The sequence below is a fragment of the Bombina bombina genome, chromosome 2 (assembly GCF_027579735.1).
Source record: "Bombina bombina isolate aBomBom1 chromosome 2, aBomBom1.pri, whole genome shotgun sequence".
NCBI lineage: Eukaryota > Metazoa > Chordata > Amphibia > Anura > Bombinatoridae > Bombina > Bombina bombina.
Window position 1 is genome coordinate 498510671 of NC_069500.1, and position 16513 is coordinate 498527183.

Consider the following 16513-nt stretch of genomic DNA (forward strand, 5'->3'; position numbering starts at 1 on the left):
CCGCTTGGATGAAGACTTCTGCCGCTTGGAGGACCTCTTCTGCCCGGATCGGATGAAGACTTCTGCCCCTCTGGAGGTCCAATTGTGCCCGGCTGGGTGAAGACGGCTCAAGGTAGGGAGATCTTCAGGGGTGTTTTAGAGTAGGGTTGGGTGTGTGGGTGATGGGTTTTAATGTTGGGGGGGTATTGTATTTTTTTTACAGGTGAAAGAGCTGATTACTTTGGGGCAATGCCCCGCAAAAGGCCCTTTTAAGGGCTATTTGTAATTTAGTATAGGGTAGGGAATTTTATTATTTTGGGGGGCTTTTTTATTTTATTAGGGGGATTAGATTAGGTTTAATTAGTTTAAAATTCTTGTAATTCTTTTTTTTTTTTTTGTACTGTAATTTAGTGTTTTTTTTCCCCGTAATTTAGTTTATTTAATTTAATTGTAGGTAGTTTAGGTAATTTATTTAATGATAGTGTAGTGTTAGGTGTAATTGTAACTTAGGTTAGGATTTATTTTACAGGTAATTTTGTACTTATTTTAGCTAGGTAGTTATTAAATAGTTAATAACTATTTAATAACTATTGTACCTAGTTAAAATAAATACAAAGTTGCCTGTAAAATAAAAATAAAACCTAAGCTAGCTACAATGTAACTATTAGTTATATTGTAGCTAGCTTAGGGTTTATTTTATAGGTAAGTATTTTGTTTTAAATAGGAATAATTTATTTAATTATGTTAAATTTATTTAGTTTAATTTAAATTATATTTAAGTTAGGGGGGGTTAGACTTAGGGTTAGACTTAGGTTTAGGGGTTAATAAATTTAATATAGTAGCGGCGACATTGGGGTTGGAAGATTAGGGGTTAATAAATTTAATATAGTTGCAGCGACGTTGGGGGGGGCAGATTAGGGGTTAATATAATGTAGGTGTCGGCGATGTTGGGGACAGCAGATTAGGGGTTAATAAGTGTATGATTAGGGGTGTTTAGACTCGGGGTTCATGTTAGGGTGTTAGGTGCAGACATAAAATTAATTTCCCCATAGGAAACAATGGGGCTGCGTTAGGAGCTGGACGCTGCTTTTTTGCAGGTGTTAGGTTTTTTTTCAGCCAGCTCAACCCCATTGTTTCCTATGGGGAAATCGTGCACGAGCACGTTCAGCCAGCTCACCGCTGACTTAAGCAATGCTGGTATTGAGGTGAGATGTGGAGCTAAATTCTGCTCTACGCTCACCTTTTTGCGGCTAACGCCAGGTTTAAAAAAACCTGTAATACCAGCGTTGTCTTAAGGGAGCGGTGGGAAAAAAAGGCTCATTAGCCCTGCAAGCCTTACCGACAAAAACTTGTAATCTAGCCGTTTGTTTTGCAAATCACTCAAAGTTAAAAATACTTAAAATTATTCAGGGGCTCATTTTGGAGCTTCTGTGTTCCAAATATATATATATTTGGATCCAAATATCTTATTTCAGTAAAATTAAATGCAAATGATCCAAAATGTTAATTTCACTCTTTTGTAAGAATTCGGCTTTTCCTTTCCACTCTTGTTAGTCTGCCATATTTATTTTTCAGATAGATAATACACTAAAAAAATGTTATGGTCTGGCCTCAGCGGCTAATTAGAGTGCATAAAGTATGAGAAGTAAGCGCTATGTTCATTAATATTGCTGAATTTGACCATAGAAATGTTCTTTGTCAATTGTGTTTTGATTATACAAGCCATATATCTGAAAACTGTTTGTATTTTTTTTTGTTTGTACAGATTCTATGGCTATGTAATGTTTGCTTGCTCTGTTTTAAATCTCAAAAAAAAATTATAAAAAAAATGTTATGGTCTGTATGATCACCTTAAAAAGTCCCCAACACAGGAAAGATTAAGCCACACAGGTATCTGAAATAACTGCATTGATAGCAATATATTTAGTTATGGGATAGTGGGCATCTTTATTGTATGAGCCAATGACATCTTTTAAAACAAAGCTGACCCATCACAACATGGATGCCGATAGTTGCAAGGACTCCAACCTCAAACTTTACTGCCATATAAATCTTGGCAACTACATGCATTGCTGGAGGAGCAGTTACTGCCAAACTTCCCAGTGTATATGATATTTAACAATTACCCAGAACAAGAGTCCAAGCAAAATATAATGAATAAACTCACCAGAAGGTGAACACTTCTGCCCCTAAGTGTACACCTTCTGGTGAGTTTATTCATTAACTTCTGTTAACACCTTAACAGGGGTTAAGAAGCAGCGGTCTTAAGACCGCTGCTCTTTAACTCGTCCGCCACCTCCGAGGCGGCGGACAGTAATCCTCCCAATTAGATATGATCTGGTTGATTGACACCCCTTGCTAGCGACCAATCTGGCCGCACCCCTTGACACCCCTTGCTAGCGATTGGCCGCAAATGTGCAGGGGGTGGCATTGCACAAGCATTTTACAGGGAGTGCAGAATTATTAGGCAAATGAGTATTTTGACCACATCATCCTCTTTATGCATGTTGTCTTACTCCAAGCTGTATAGGCTCGAAAGCCTACTACCAATTAAGCATATTAGGTGATGTGCATCCCTGTAATGAGAAGGGTGTGGTCTAATGACATCAACACCCTATATCAGGTGTGCATAATTATTAGGCAACTTTCTTTCCTTTGGCAAAATGGGTCAAAAGAAGGACTTGACAGGCTCAGAAAAGTCAAAAATAGTGAGATATCTTGCAGAGGGATGCAGCACTCTTAAAATTGCAAAGCTTCTGAAGCGTGATCATCAAACAATCAAGCGTTTCATTCAAAATAGTCAACAGGGTCGCAAGAAGCGTGTGGAAAAACCAAGGCGCAAAATAACTGCCCATGAACTGAGAAAAGTCAAGCGTGCAGCTGCCAAGATGCCACTTGCCACCAGTTTGGCCATATTTCAGAGCTGCAACATCACTGGAGTGCCCAAAAGCACAAGGTGTGCAATACTCAGAGACATGGCCAAGGTAAGAAAGGCTGAAAGACGACCACCACTGAACAAGACACACAAGCTGAAACGTCAAGACTGGGCCAAGAAATATCTCAAGACTGATTTTTCTAAGGTTTTATGGACTGATGAAATGAGAGTGAGTCTTGATGGGCCAGATTGATGGGCCCATGGCTGGATTGGTAAAGGGCAGAGAGCTCCAGTCCGACTCAGACGCCAGCAAGGTGGAGGTGGAGTACTGGTTTGGGCTGGTATCATCAAAGATGAGCTTGTCGGGCCTTTTCGGGTTGAGGATGGAGTCAAGCTCAACTCCCAGTCCTACTGCCAGTTTCTGGAAGACACCTTCTGCAAGCAGTGGTACAGGAAGAAGTCTGCATCCTTCAAGAGAAACATGATTTTCATGCAGGACAATGCTCCATCACACGCGTCCAAGTACTCCACAGCGTGGCTGGCAAGAAAGGGTATAAAAGAAGAAAATCTAATGACATGGCCTCCTTGTTCACCTGATCTGAACCCCATTGAGAACCTGTGGTCCATCATCAAATGTGAGATTTACAAGGAGGGAAAACAGTACACCTCTCTGAACAGTGTCTGGGAGGCTGTGGTTGCTGCTGCACGCAATGTTGATGGTGAACAGATCAAAACACTGACAGAATCCATGGATGGCAGGCTTTTGAATGTCCTTGCAAAGAAAGGTGGCTATATTGGTCACTGATTTGTTTTTGTTTTGTTTTTGAATGTCAGAAATGTATATTTGTGAATGTTGAGATGTTATATTGGTTTCACTGGTAAAAATAAATAATTGAAATGGGTATATATTTGTTTTTTGTTAAGTTGCCTAATAATTATGCACAGTAATAGTCACCTGCACACACAGATATCCCCCTAAAATAGCTATAACTAAAAACAAACTAAAAACTACTTCCAAAACTATTCAGCTTTGATATTAATGAGTTTTTTGGGTTCATTGAGAACATGGTTGTTGTTCAATAATAAAATGAATCCTCAAAAATACAACTTGCCTAATAATTCTGCACTCCCTGTATTAGAAATGCTTATGCAATGATAAATGCCGACAGCGATCTCTGCTCGCACTATGATAAACCCTTGTGGTAAAATGGCCTCACTTTATTCAATTAAAAACCATGTACACAAAACCCTCCAGAACACACATATTAAGTAGCACCTATCTTACACATTTCATACAAATTATGATCACAATCCTTAAATTGAACCAACTTCTATATTTTTCCAACACATTTAGTTTTGTCATCCCTGTTACATTAATTGGTCTCTTATAGACACTCCTCAACACAATCTGCACTTACAAAACTCACTGCTTTTCTTTCTCTAGGTGCAGTATGATCTAGTTGTCTCTGCTTTCTCTCTAAATGAACTTGACAGTTTTTCTGAGCGTGAAAAGATTATTTGTGCCTTGTGGCGAAAAACTGGAAACTTTTTGGTGAGTGACATCTCAGGAGTATCCCACAACAGCTAACCCTCCAGTTAGCACCTTTGCTTATACTTAACAACCTATATCTACCGTATTTAATTTCAATGGCATTGCCCTTTGAGTATAATATTGAGCCTCTCTTTTATTTTTCTAAGGTATTAGTTGAGAATGGCACAAGAGAAGGACATCATCTATTGATGGAAGCTCGTGAGACTATTTTGAGGGTAAGTTATCATACACCTTCATACTTTATTTCATATGTGGATTACTTTTTGTATTACTGCAGGAAAGTATGTTGGCCAGCCAAAGGCTTATGGCCCATGTACTATCCCTTCTTTTATCTGTCTCCCAACTTTAATAATTTGTATACTTTTTGGATTTTAAACGTGTTTTGCAGCACTTTCATGGGAACTAGAGTTATTTATATTCAACATATGGTTCTGTGATATAGTAATTAAACATTTGGCTTTTACCCCACAACTCCCGTCTTCAAAACACAGAATTCTCACCAACATTTTTATTTATACAGATTAAACTGTGGGAATAATTTACCTGTTCTCTCTATATTTCGGTTTATCCCTGTTCTCATACATTAGACTTACAGTATTTATGATTCTTGGTTTGTGTCATTTGCATAAGAGTAAGTTATGCCATATGTTTTATTAATTAACTTAATTTCATATAATGTTTGAATTTGAGTATATAGAAATAATTTTAAATTTAAAAAATTGCCCCTCATTTGGACACTCATTGCATTAAAAATACTAACTTTTAGCACATGAAGCCCTAGATTTCAGTCAGCAAATCTTTTAAATGCGCCTTCTTCAATGACATATTGTCACCAAGCAATGTACAGTATATGGGAAAAATAGAAACTTCTTAATGTTTTTTGTAACTTTTTTTTGCTCACAGGGAGGTGACAAAGAAATCTGGGATCCACGACCACCACATGTGTTTGCACCTGTAAGAAATAGAGGTTTAATGGCTATTAATTATGTGTGCATTGTTGTCTTATTGCTAATTTTAAATCACTATCTGCATTTCAATCTCTTTCATTGTACTAGTTATTGTGTTACTCTTAGTCATAACTCTTATATATATATATATATATATATATATATATATATATATATATATATATATATATATATATATATATATATATATATTGTCTTTATGTTTTAGTCTTTGTAATCTCTTTATCTACCATTCCTAGTGTCCACACCAGCTACCGTGTCCCAGACTTGCAGAACAATTCCAGGTTCCCTGTAACTTCACCCAGAAATACAAACCACTGGATCTTAGCTGGGTAAGTCACCAATGCTCAGTATTTTTCATTGGAACTATCCAGTAGACTAGTGTGACATTCTAAGACAGCAGAAAATGAATTACATTTCTCTCACTGTCTTGTAATTTAAACATTAAGGTACAGATTACAAGTGGAGCACAAAAATGTTATTGATACAGTGTGTTAACATTACTCAAGGACAATACCACCTCCATTCCTGCGCTCATATTACAAGTCCACAGTTATATTTTATCACTTGAGCGATAGTCTAGTGCACATTAGCTCAGGTACATTAAATCCCTCACATTATAGAATTCTATGGGCGTTTGCAGTAAAATTCATGATAGATAATGTCCAAGCACTAAACCAAAGAAGTGCAAACAAATCTGTTCAAGTAGTGGAGTTCTTTATTTTCTTCTGTAATATATTATTTCAATGAAACTTAAAGGGACACTGAACCCAAAAGTTTTCTTTTGTGATTCAAATAGAGCATGCCATTTCTCCAACATTGGTGTGTCCGGTCCACGGCGTCATCCATAACTTGTGGGAATATTCTCCTCCCCAACAGGAAATGGCAAAGAGCACAGCAAAAGCTGTCCATATAGTCCCTCCCAGGCTCCGCCCCCCCCCAGTCATTCTCTTTGCCGCTCTGAACAAGTAGCATCTCCACGGAGATGGTGAAGAGTATGGGGTGTTTAGTTGTAGTTTTTATTCTACTATCAAGAGTTTGTTATTTTAAAATAGTGCTGGTATGTACTATTTGCTCTGAAACAGAAAAAGATGAAGAGTTCTGTTTGTGAGAGGAGTATGATTTTAGCAGCAGTAACTAAAATCGATTGCTGTTCCCACACAGGACTGTTGAGATGAGATAACTTCAGTTGGGGGGAGCAGTTGGCAGACTTTTCTGCTTAAGGTATGACTAGCCATATTTCTAACAAGACTGTGTAATGCTGGAAGGCTGTCATTTTTCCCCTCATGGGGATCGGTAAGCCATTTTCTTAGTCTCAAACAGAATAAAGGGCTTAATATGGGCTATAAAACTGGTAGACACTTTTATGGGCTAGATCGATTGCTTTATTTAGGCATTTTATACAGTTTGATGTTGAAATTCACACTTTATAACTTTGGGGAACGTTTTTTTTACGTCAGGCACTGGTTTAGACACCTTCTCAGTCAGGAAGGGCCTTCTCTGTAGTAGGCAGAGCCTCATTTTCGCGCCATTACTGCGCAGTTACTTTTGAGAGCAATACATGCAGCTGCATGTGTGTGGGTCTGGAATTAGTTGAAAAGGTTCCTAGAAGGCTTCATTTCGTATCGTATACTCCCCTGGGTTTGGTGAAGTCGCAGCAAAGGCTGGGGCTGGGACTGTAAGGGGTTTAAAACTGTAAAATGCTCCGGTTTCCACATTTTAAGGGTTAACAGCCTGAAATTTGGAGTGCAATGCTTTGAATGCTTTAAGACACTGTGGTGAAAATTTGGTTAAATTTGAACAATTTCTTCATAGTTTTTCACATATTCAGTAATAAAGTGTGCCCTGTTTAAAATTTAAAGAGACAGTAACGGTTTTGTTTTAAAACGGTTTTTGTACTTTATTGACAAGCTTAAGCCTGTTTAACATGTCTGTGCCTTCAGATAGACTATGTTCTGTGTGTATGGAAGCCAAAGTGTCTCCCCCTTCAAATATGTGTGATAATTGTGCCATAGCGTCCAAACAAAGTAAGGACAGTAATGCCACAGATAGTAAAGTTGCCCAAGATGATTCATCAGATGAAGGGAGTAGACATAGTTCTACATCATCTCCTTCTGTGTCTACACCAGTTTTGCCCACGCAGGAGACCCCTATTACTTCTAGCGTGCCAATGCTTGTTACTATGCAACAATTGACAGCAGTAATGGATAACTCCATAGCAAATATTTTATCCAAAATGCCTGCATTTCAGAGAAAGCGCGATGGCTCTGTTTTAAACACTGTAGAGCAGGAGGGCGCTGATGATAATTGCTCTGTCATACCCTCACACCAATCGGAAGTGGCTATGAGGGAGGTTTTGTCAGATGGGGAAATTTCTGATTCAGGAGAATTTCTCAGCAGGCAGAACCTGATGTTGTGACATTTAAATTTAAATTAGAGCATCTCCGCGCACTGCTTAAGGAGGTGCTATCTACTCTGGATGATTGTGACAGCTTGGTCATCCCAGAAAAATTGTGCAAGATGGACAAGTTCCTAGAGGTCCCGGTGCACCCCGACGCTTTTCCAATACCCAAGCGGGTGGCGGGCATAGTGAATAAGGAGTGGGAGAAGCCTGGCATACCTTTTGTCCCTCCTCTTATATTTAAGAAATTATTTCCTATGGTCGACCCCAGAAAGGACTTATGGCAAACAGTCCCTAAGGTCGAGGGGGCAGTTTCTACACTAGCCAAATGCACGACCATTCCTATTGAGGATAATTGTGCTTTCAAAGATCCTATGGATAAAAAATTGGAGGGTTTGCTTAAAAAGATTTTTGTACAGCAAGGTTACCTCCTTCAACCTATTTCGTGTATTATTCCTGTCACTACAGCAGCGTGGTTCTGGTTCGAAGAACTAGAAAAGTCGCTCAGTAGAGAGACTCCGTATGAGGAGGTTATGGACAGAATTCACGCACTTAAGTTAGCTAATTCCTTTATTTTAGATGCCGCTTTGCAGTTAGCTAGATTAGCGGCGAAAAATTCAGGGTTTGCAATTGTGGCGCGCAGATCGCTCTGGCTAAAATCTTGGTCAGCGGATGTATCTTCCAAGACAAAATTGCTTAATATTACTTTCAAGGGTAAGACCCTCTTTGGGCCAGAATTGAAAGAGATTATTTCAGATATCACTGGGGGTAAGGGCCATGCCCTCCCACAAGATAGGCCTTTCAAGGCTAAGAATAAGTCCAATTTTCGTTCCTTTCGCAATTTCAGGAACGGACCGGCCTCCAACTCTGCAGCCTCTAGACAAGAGGGTAATGCTTCCCAGACCAAACCAGCTTGGAAACCGATGCAATGCTGGAACAAGGGTAAACAGGCCAAGAAACCTGCTGCTACTACCAAGACAGCATGAAGGGGTAGCCCCCGATCCGGGACCGGATCTAGTAGGGGGCAGACTCTCTCTCTTTGCTCAGGCCTGGGCAAGAGATGTTCAGGATCCCTGGGCACTAGAAATAGTCTCTCAGGGTTATCTTCTAGAATTCAAGGAACTACCCCCAAGGGGAAGGTTCCACATCTCTCGTTTATCTTCAAACCAAATAAAGAGATAGGCATTCTTACATTGTGTAGAGGACCTGTTAAAAATGGGAGTGATACACCCAGTTCCAACTGTAGAACAAGGACTGGGGTTTTACTCAAATCTGTTTGTAGTTCCCAAAAAAGAGGGAACCTTCAGACCAATTCTGGATTTAAAGATTCTAAACAAATTTCTCAGAGTGCCATCATTCAAAATGGAAACTATTCGAACGATTCTACCTACAATCCAGGAGGGTCAATTTATGACTACTGTGGATCTAAAGGATGCGTATCTACATATTCCTATCCACAAAGATCATCATCAGTTCCTAAGGTTCGCCTTTCTGGACAATCATTACCAGTTTGTAGCTCTCCCATTCAGGCTAGCCACTGCTCCAAGGATTTTCACAAAGGTACTCGGGTCCCTTCTAGCGGTTCTAAGACCAAGGGGCATTGCAGTGGCACCTTACTTGGACGACATTTTAATACAAGCGTCGTCTCTTTCAAAGGCAAAGGCTCACACAGACATCGTTCTGGCCTTTCTCAGATCTCACGGGTGGAAGGTGAACATAGAATCTTGTCCATCTTAGGGACAATAATAGATTCTTTAGAAATGAAGATTTTCCTGACAGATGTCAGAAAGTCAAAGCTTCTAAACGCTTGTCAAGTTCTTCACTCTGTTCTACGGCCTTCCATAGCTCAGTGCATGGAAGTAGTAGGGTTGATGGTTGCAGCAATGGACATAGTTCCTTTTGCGCAAATTCATCTAAGACCATTACAACTGTGCTGACCCAGGATCACCTGTCCCAGGGAATGAGCTTCCGCAGACCAGAGTGGGTCATCGTCACGACCGACGCCAGTCTATTAGGCTGGGGCGCGGTCTGGGATTCCCTGAAAGCTCAGGGTCTATGGTCCAGGGAAGAGTCTCTTCTCCCGATAAACATTCTGGAACTGAGAGCGATATTCAATGCTCTCAGGGCTTGGCCTCAACTAGCAAAGGCCAGATTCATAAGATTCCAATCAGACAACATGACGACGGTTGCTTACATCAATCATCAGGGGGGAACAAGGAGTTCCCTGGCGATGAGAGAGGTGACCAAAATCATCAAATGGGCGGAGGATCACTCCTGCCACCTATCTGCGATCCACATCCCAGGAGTGGAAAACTGGGAGGCGGATTATCTGAGTCGTCAGACCTTCCATCCGGGGGAGTGGGAACTCCACCCGGAGGTATTTGCCCAATTGACCCAATTATGGGGCATTCCAGACATGGATCTGATGGCGTCTAGTCAGAACTTCAAGGTTCCTTGCTACGGGTCCAGATCCAGGGATCCCAAGGCGACTCTAGTGGATGCATTAGTGGCGCCTTGGACCTTCAACCTAGCTTATGCGTTTCCACCATTCCCTCTCATTCCCAGGCTGGTAGCCAGGATCAAACAGGAGAAGGCCTCTGTGATTTTGATAGCTCCTGCGTGGCCACGCAGGACTTGGTATGCAGACCTGGTGAATATGTCATCGGCTCCACCATGGAAGCTACCTTTGAGACAGGATCTTCTAGTACAAGGTCCATTCGAACATCCAAATCTAGTTTCTCTCCAGCTGACGGCTTGGAAATTGAACGCTTGATGTTATCTAAGCGTGGGTTTTCGGATTCTGTGATAGATACTCTGGTACAAGCCAGAAAACCTGTGACTAGAAAGATTTACCATAAAATATGGAAAACATATATCTGTTGGTGTGAATCCAAGAGATTCTCATGGAGTAAGATTAAAATTCCTAGGATCCTTTCCTTTCTCCAAGAAGGTTTGGATAAGGGATTATCAGCGAGTTGTCTAAAAGGACAGATTTCTGCATTATCTGTCTTGTTACACAAACGACTGGCAGCTGTGCCAGATGTTCAAGCTTTTGTTCAGGCTTTGGTCAGGATCAAGCCTGTTTACAGACCTTTGACTCCTCCCTTGAGTCTAAATTTAGTTCTTTCAGTTCTTCAAGCGGTTCCGTTTGAACCCTTACACTCCATAGATATCAAGTTGTTATCTTGGAAAGTTCTGTTTTTGGTTGCTATTTCTTCTGCGAGATGAGTTTCTGAATTATCTGCTCTGCAGTGTAATCCGCCCTATCTGGTGTTTCATTCAAATAAGGTTGTTTTACGTACTAAACCTGGTTTCCTTCCAAAAGTTGTTTCCAACAAGAATATTAACCAGGAAATAGTTGTGCCTTCTTTGTGCCCGAATCCAGTTTCAAAGAAGGAACGTTTGTTACACAATTTAGATGTAGTCCGTGCTTTAAAGTTCTATTTAGAAGCAACAAAGGATTTCAGACAAACGTCTTCTCTGTTTGTCGTTTATTCTGGCAAGAGGAGAGGTCAAAAAGCTACTGCTACCTCTCTTTCCTTTTGGCTGATAAGCATCATCCGATTGGCTTACGAGACTGCCGGACGGCAGCCTCCTGAACGAATCACAGCTCACTCTACTAGGGCTGTGGCTTCCTCATGGGCCTTCAAGAATGAGGCTTCTGTTGATCAGATATGTAAGGCAGCGACTTGGTCTTCTCTGCACACTTTTGCCAAATTCTACAAATTTGATACTTTTGCTTCTTCGGAGGCTATTTTTGGGAGAAAGGTTTTGCAAGCCATGGTGCCTTCTGTTTAGGTAACCTGATTGGCTCCCTCCCTTCATCCGTGTCCTAAAGCTTTGGTATTGGTTCCCACAAGTTATGGATGACGCCGTGGACCGGACACACCAATGTTGGAGAAAACAGAATTTATGCTTACCTGATAAATTACTTTCTCCAACGGTGTGTCCGGTCCACGGCCCGCCCTGGTTTTTTAATCAGGTTTAATAAATTTCTTTCTTTAACTACAGTCACCACGGCACCCTATAGTTTCTCCTTTTTTTCTCCTGTCCGTCGGTCGAATGACTGGGGGGGCGAAGCCTGGGAGGGACTATATGGACAGCTTTTGCTGTGCTCTTTGCCATTTCCTGTTGGGGAGGAGAATATTCCCACAAGTTATGGATGACGCCGTGGACCGGACACACCGTTGGAGAAAGTAATTTATCAGGTAAGCATAAATTCTGTTTTTAAGCAACTTTCTAATTCACTCCTATTAGCAATTTTTCTTCATTCTCTTGGTATCTGTATTCGAAAAAGAAGGCATCTAAGCTTTTTTGGGTTCAGAACTCTGGATAGCACTTTTTTATTGGTGGATGAAGTTATCCACCAATCAGCAAGGACAACCCAGGTTGTTCACCAAAAATGGGCCGGCATCTAAACTAGGGGTAAATTAGAAAGTTGCTTAAAATGTCAAGCTCTTTCTGAATCACAAAAGAAAAAAATTGGTTTCAGTGTCCCTTTAAGCATAAAAACTTTACACACAAATACATCTTTAGCCACTTCCCAGTCCCGCCCCTTGCCATATACCATAATCCCTTTAATTCTGCCATTAATAAGCCTTTTTTTCCTAAGTATTACATCTAAACATAAATCTTTTCTTTCCATAGCTTTTTGTGTGTTTTTGTTATGCAAACTAGTAAGCAATAATCATTTACTTCATGTCTCAATAAAATCTAAACTTTAAAGCTGTGTTTTGGATTGTGCTTGGGGGCAGCACTTAAAGGGACATGACACCCACATTTTTTCTTTTATGATTTATTTATGATTTAGAAAGAGAATGCAATTTTAAAAATCTTTCTAATTTAATTATATTATCTAATTTGTTTTATTCTCTTGATATTCTTTTCTGAAAAGCATATCTAGATATGCTCAGTAGCTGCTGATTGGTTGCTGCACATAGAAACCTCGTGTGATTGGCTCACCATGTGCATTGCTTTTTCTTCAACTAAGGATATCTTAAAAATGAAGCAAAATAAATAATGGAAGTAAATTGTAATGTTGTTAAAATTTATATTCTCTATCTGAATCATGAAAGAAAGATTTTGGGTTTAGTGGCCCTTTTACTAAAAACAATGCCTGTAATTTTCATTAAAAGTAAAGGCCGCAAATACGTTTTGGCCGCATTAAGTTGCTTTGGTTAACATTCTAACCATCCACTTGCAATACCAGAATGTGGGTTATTCTTTGCTAGAGACCCAGAGCAAGATAACGCACCATGCACTATCAATTACACTGCACTTGTAATCAGCGCCTAATTTTTTTTTCCATTTCAGTATTGCACTTTTTTTCTTTTTTAATTAAAGAAAACTGTAAGTTGCCTCTTTTAATTCCTTTTCATTTACTTTTCCCACAGAATCAACCGCAACGCTCTGAGAAATTTTCCTTCCTGATAATCTCCCGTGGCTGTGTAGGTGGAGTTGACTCTCTGTGGCCACGTGTGATTGCTCCTGTGCTCCAAAGACCACGGCATGTGCATTGTCACACATGCAGTGCTGATGGCAACATACATCATGAAGTCATCACTGCAAGGAGACATGGACGGTATGATTTACATCCATATACAAATGCTACAAAACTAGTTATATGTGTAACTCTTATAGGAGATAAACTGTACCCTATCTGTGACAGCCATAGATATCAGCACATTGATTCCTGTACTATGAGTAAAGCATACTTATTTTATTATTAAACACAGGAATTACATATTGCTGTACTTTTTACATGTAAATGCTGTGTCATCATTACTCTAAATCACTTAAACTTATTTTTTGCATAAACTACTTGTAAAACAGCTACAGTTACTACTGTACTGAAATGCAATATAATACCAACAGCAGCCTCATTGTTGTATAAAAATATCTGATTATAAGTTTTATTTTTGTCTGATTCAAGTAACTATTTAATAAGATACAAACCGTTGATGCTTGTAACACAAGGATACTAAAATATCCACTTCATAAAATATCCGCTTTGTCACGTAGCTCCTCATTTAGAATTACTATACATCTAGGGCATAAGTACATCTAGTGCTGCACGTACAGATATTTGATGGACATATATGGTACTGTATTAAAGGCTTACTTGTAGTTGATAATGATTTATTTGTCTCTCAGGGATCTCTATCGTTGTGCAAGAAACAGTGAGTGGGGTGACCTTCTTCCTGTGCTACCCCCAGAGACTTCTGGGTCTGAGGAGACTGAAAACTGCAATGAGTCTTGACCAATAAGATCACATTTGTCTTGTCCAAAAAAGTAACAGGCAAAAGTAACAGACTGTTCCCTCTTCATTTTCAAGAGTGCATACTATATGTCAGGAGTGAAGTTACTGAACCTTATGTTTAATTATGATTGTATTATAAACTATAATACTTTTGGAAGCTACATTAATGGTAAGTGGTTTGCTTACTATTGAGTGACCCCAGCAGTTAGATTTTCAAGAAGGAAAAGATGCACAAAAGGCTCCAAACATGGAAACTGTAATTTAGTAAAACTAATAAAACAAACAAATAACATTTTATTTCACTTAGTTTTCCTAAGATCTATTCTCAACAAATTACTTTTAAATAATAAATATGTAGCATGTTGCTGTTTGGATAACGAATTGTATTTGTATAATTGTTTTGTTTAATATGTTTCATATACATTTTATAATTTGTTTTTTGGATTTCCCTTCATCCTATGTATTTTGTTCATGCATTGGTGGGTTAAAGATGTCACATGAGGTGTGCATTTATTTGTTAATTATTAATAGAAAATTCAAATTTCACATATTTCCTCCCCTACTGATCTCTGAAGTAAGACACAAGAGTGCACTAAGAAAAATGAAAGATCCCCTATAGTCCCATCCTCACTTTTCTGGACTGTTTATTAATGCATTTATTTATGACTACACCTGCTTGAAAGTTCATCAACCAACCCTCCGACTTCATCTGACTAGTTTGTCTTTCTTACTTTGCAAATTACATCATATTATTTGAGGACTTTAAGCAGTGAATAGGATATGTTACTATACATTTCATATGTTTTACTGGACAGTTTTAAAACAAACAAATTGAAAAATTACTCTATTTATGCAAATTGCATTTTGTTATAATAACAAAATATGCAATTTTCTAATTATGAAAGCAAATACTTGATTGGTAGAAAAAAGTATCTTAGCATAGCGTAACTCTATATTTGGGTTGTTTGAAACAAAGCTCTCTGTTCACCTAAGGGCTTTATTCTCTAATGTTTGTTGGCATGGAGTGAGATCACCGAGTGGGAGCTGCCTCCCATAGAAAGTAAGAATGGGACTGATGATACATCTTTTTTAAGCAAATGGAAATCAAATTGGGATGTTTTCGGAATGCTTTAATTTGTATCTGCTTCTAGTTTTCCATGAATATCGATTTCTGTCATTGCAATAAGTGCATTGTGTAGTATGAGAAAAACTCACTTGCTTTCATTTGATGAGATAAAACAGCCTGTGGGTGTAATGCTTAGGGATTGAAGTAAGACCTGTGAAAGAACTTCAGAAATGCCCAATAAACGCCCCTGTTCTGGCTCCAAGATGGCGACACTTTTTTTTTTTTTTTTTTCTGTATGAGAATGCAGTTTATTTAAAAATGAAATAAAGGCTTCAGTAGACAAAAATAAATCAGGGAAAATGTTACCATAATAAATGGAGGTAGTCATTTTCAAAGTACCATTTGTATTCCATTCCTCACTTTAGTTTTGCCATCACTGGTTTACTAGTTATTCCTTGATTTGGATTCAAGGGTAAACGTATTATGTAGCGGCTGCTGATCTCCGCATCAAAAGCTCACAAAACAAAAATAAATCCTCCCTGGAGAATGCAAAGGAACACACATTCAGAGCTAGGAGGGAACTGGCTGCAGGAACTTTGACTTTGTAAGTGATACTCATTTTCCTATAGACAAAGGGCTTCTTTTATCAAGCAGCTGCTTCAGAGTCCCATCGTTTCAGACTTAACGAGAGTTAAGAAGCAAAGGTCATAAGAAGACTGCTCCTTAACCTGTCCGTCACATAAAAGGTGGCAGATTAAAATCATCCCGATCAACCATTCAGGTAGATTTACAGCCCTTGCTAGTGATAGATTGTCACCAACGAGCAGGAGACGGCATTGTACAAGCATTACTAGTGGAATGCCTGTGCAATGGTAAATGCGGACAGCAAAAGCTCACAGCGATGTCCGCTTGACCCTTAATTAATGTGTAGTTTTTAGTAGAATTTGAAACGGTTTCTTTTTTTTTAAATTGTCACTGTGCTACAGCTGTGTGGGTGTAACTGTCACTTTTCTACAGCCGTTTGTGTAACTGTCACTGTGCTACAGGCATGTGTGCATCTGTGCTACAATAGGGTGACCACATTTCCAGACTGCCATTCAGGGACCTCCTCCTCCCCCCCCCCAAAAAAAGGGGATGATTTTGATACCTTTTTTTTTGCTAATTTTTGAAAGGGAACCCCCCCCCAGTGGTCACCAGTTTAGACAGGTGGTATACAATGTGCACCTGCTTTAACAATGTCACTTATAGCGGCATACTTTGTACATCACCCATCCCATCTGGGACACTTATTTTGCAGAGTGCACTGGATCGAAGTTATGTTTCAGATTGCTATAAACATATCTGCCTGTGCAGTTTTTAGTATTTGTGATTGCGTGCCGCACATAATTACTGGCTACCTTCACATGTCATACT

General features: G+C 39.3%; 1 protein-coding gene across 1 annotated transcript in view; it reads left to right on the top strand.

The window, feature by feature from the left end:
• METTL17 (methyltransferase like 17) overlaps positions 1-15362 on the top strand; it is an 85679-nt gene extending 70317 nt beyond the window's left edge. Inside the window, exons 9-14 of the mRNA XM_053702234.1 lie at positions 4299-4406; positions 4553-4621; positions 5310-5360; positions 5614-5706; positions 13169-13356; positions 13929-15362. Of these exons, the coding sequence (XP_053558209.1) occupies positions 4299-4406; positions 4553-4621; positions 5310-5360; positions 5614-5706; positions 13169-13356; positions 13929-14034 (615 nt within the window). The 3' untranslated portion in view covers positions 14035-15362. The remainder of the gene's footprint in view (positions 1-4298; positions 4407-4552; positions 4622-5309; positions 5361-5613; positions 5707-13168; positions 13357-13928) is intronic.
• The last annotated feature ends 1151 nt before the right edge of the window (positions 15363-16513 follow it).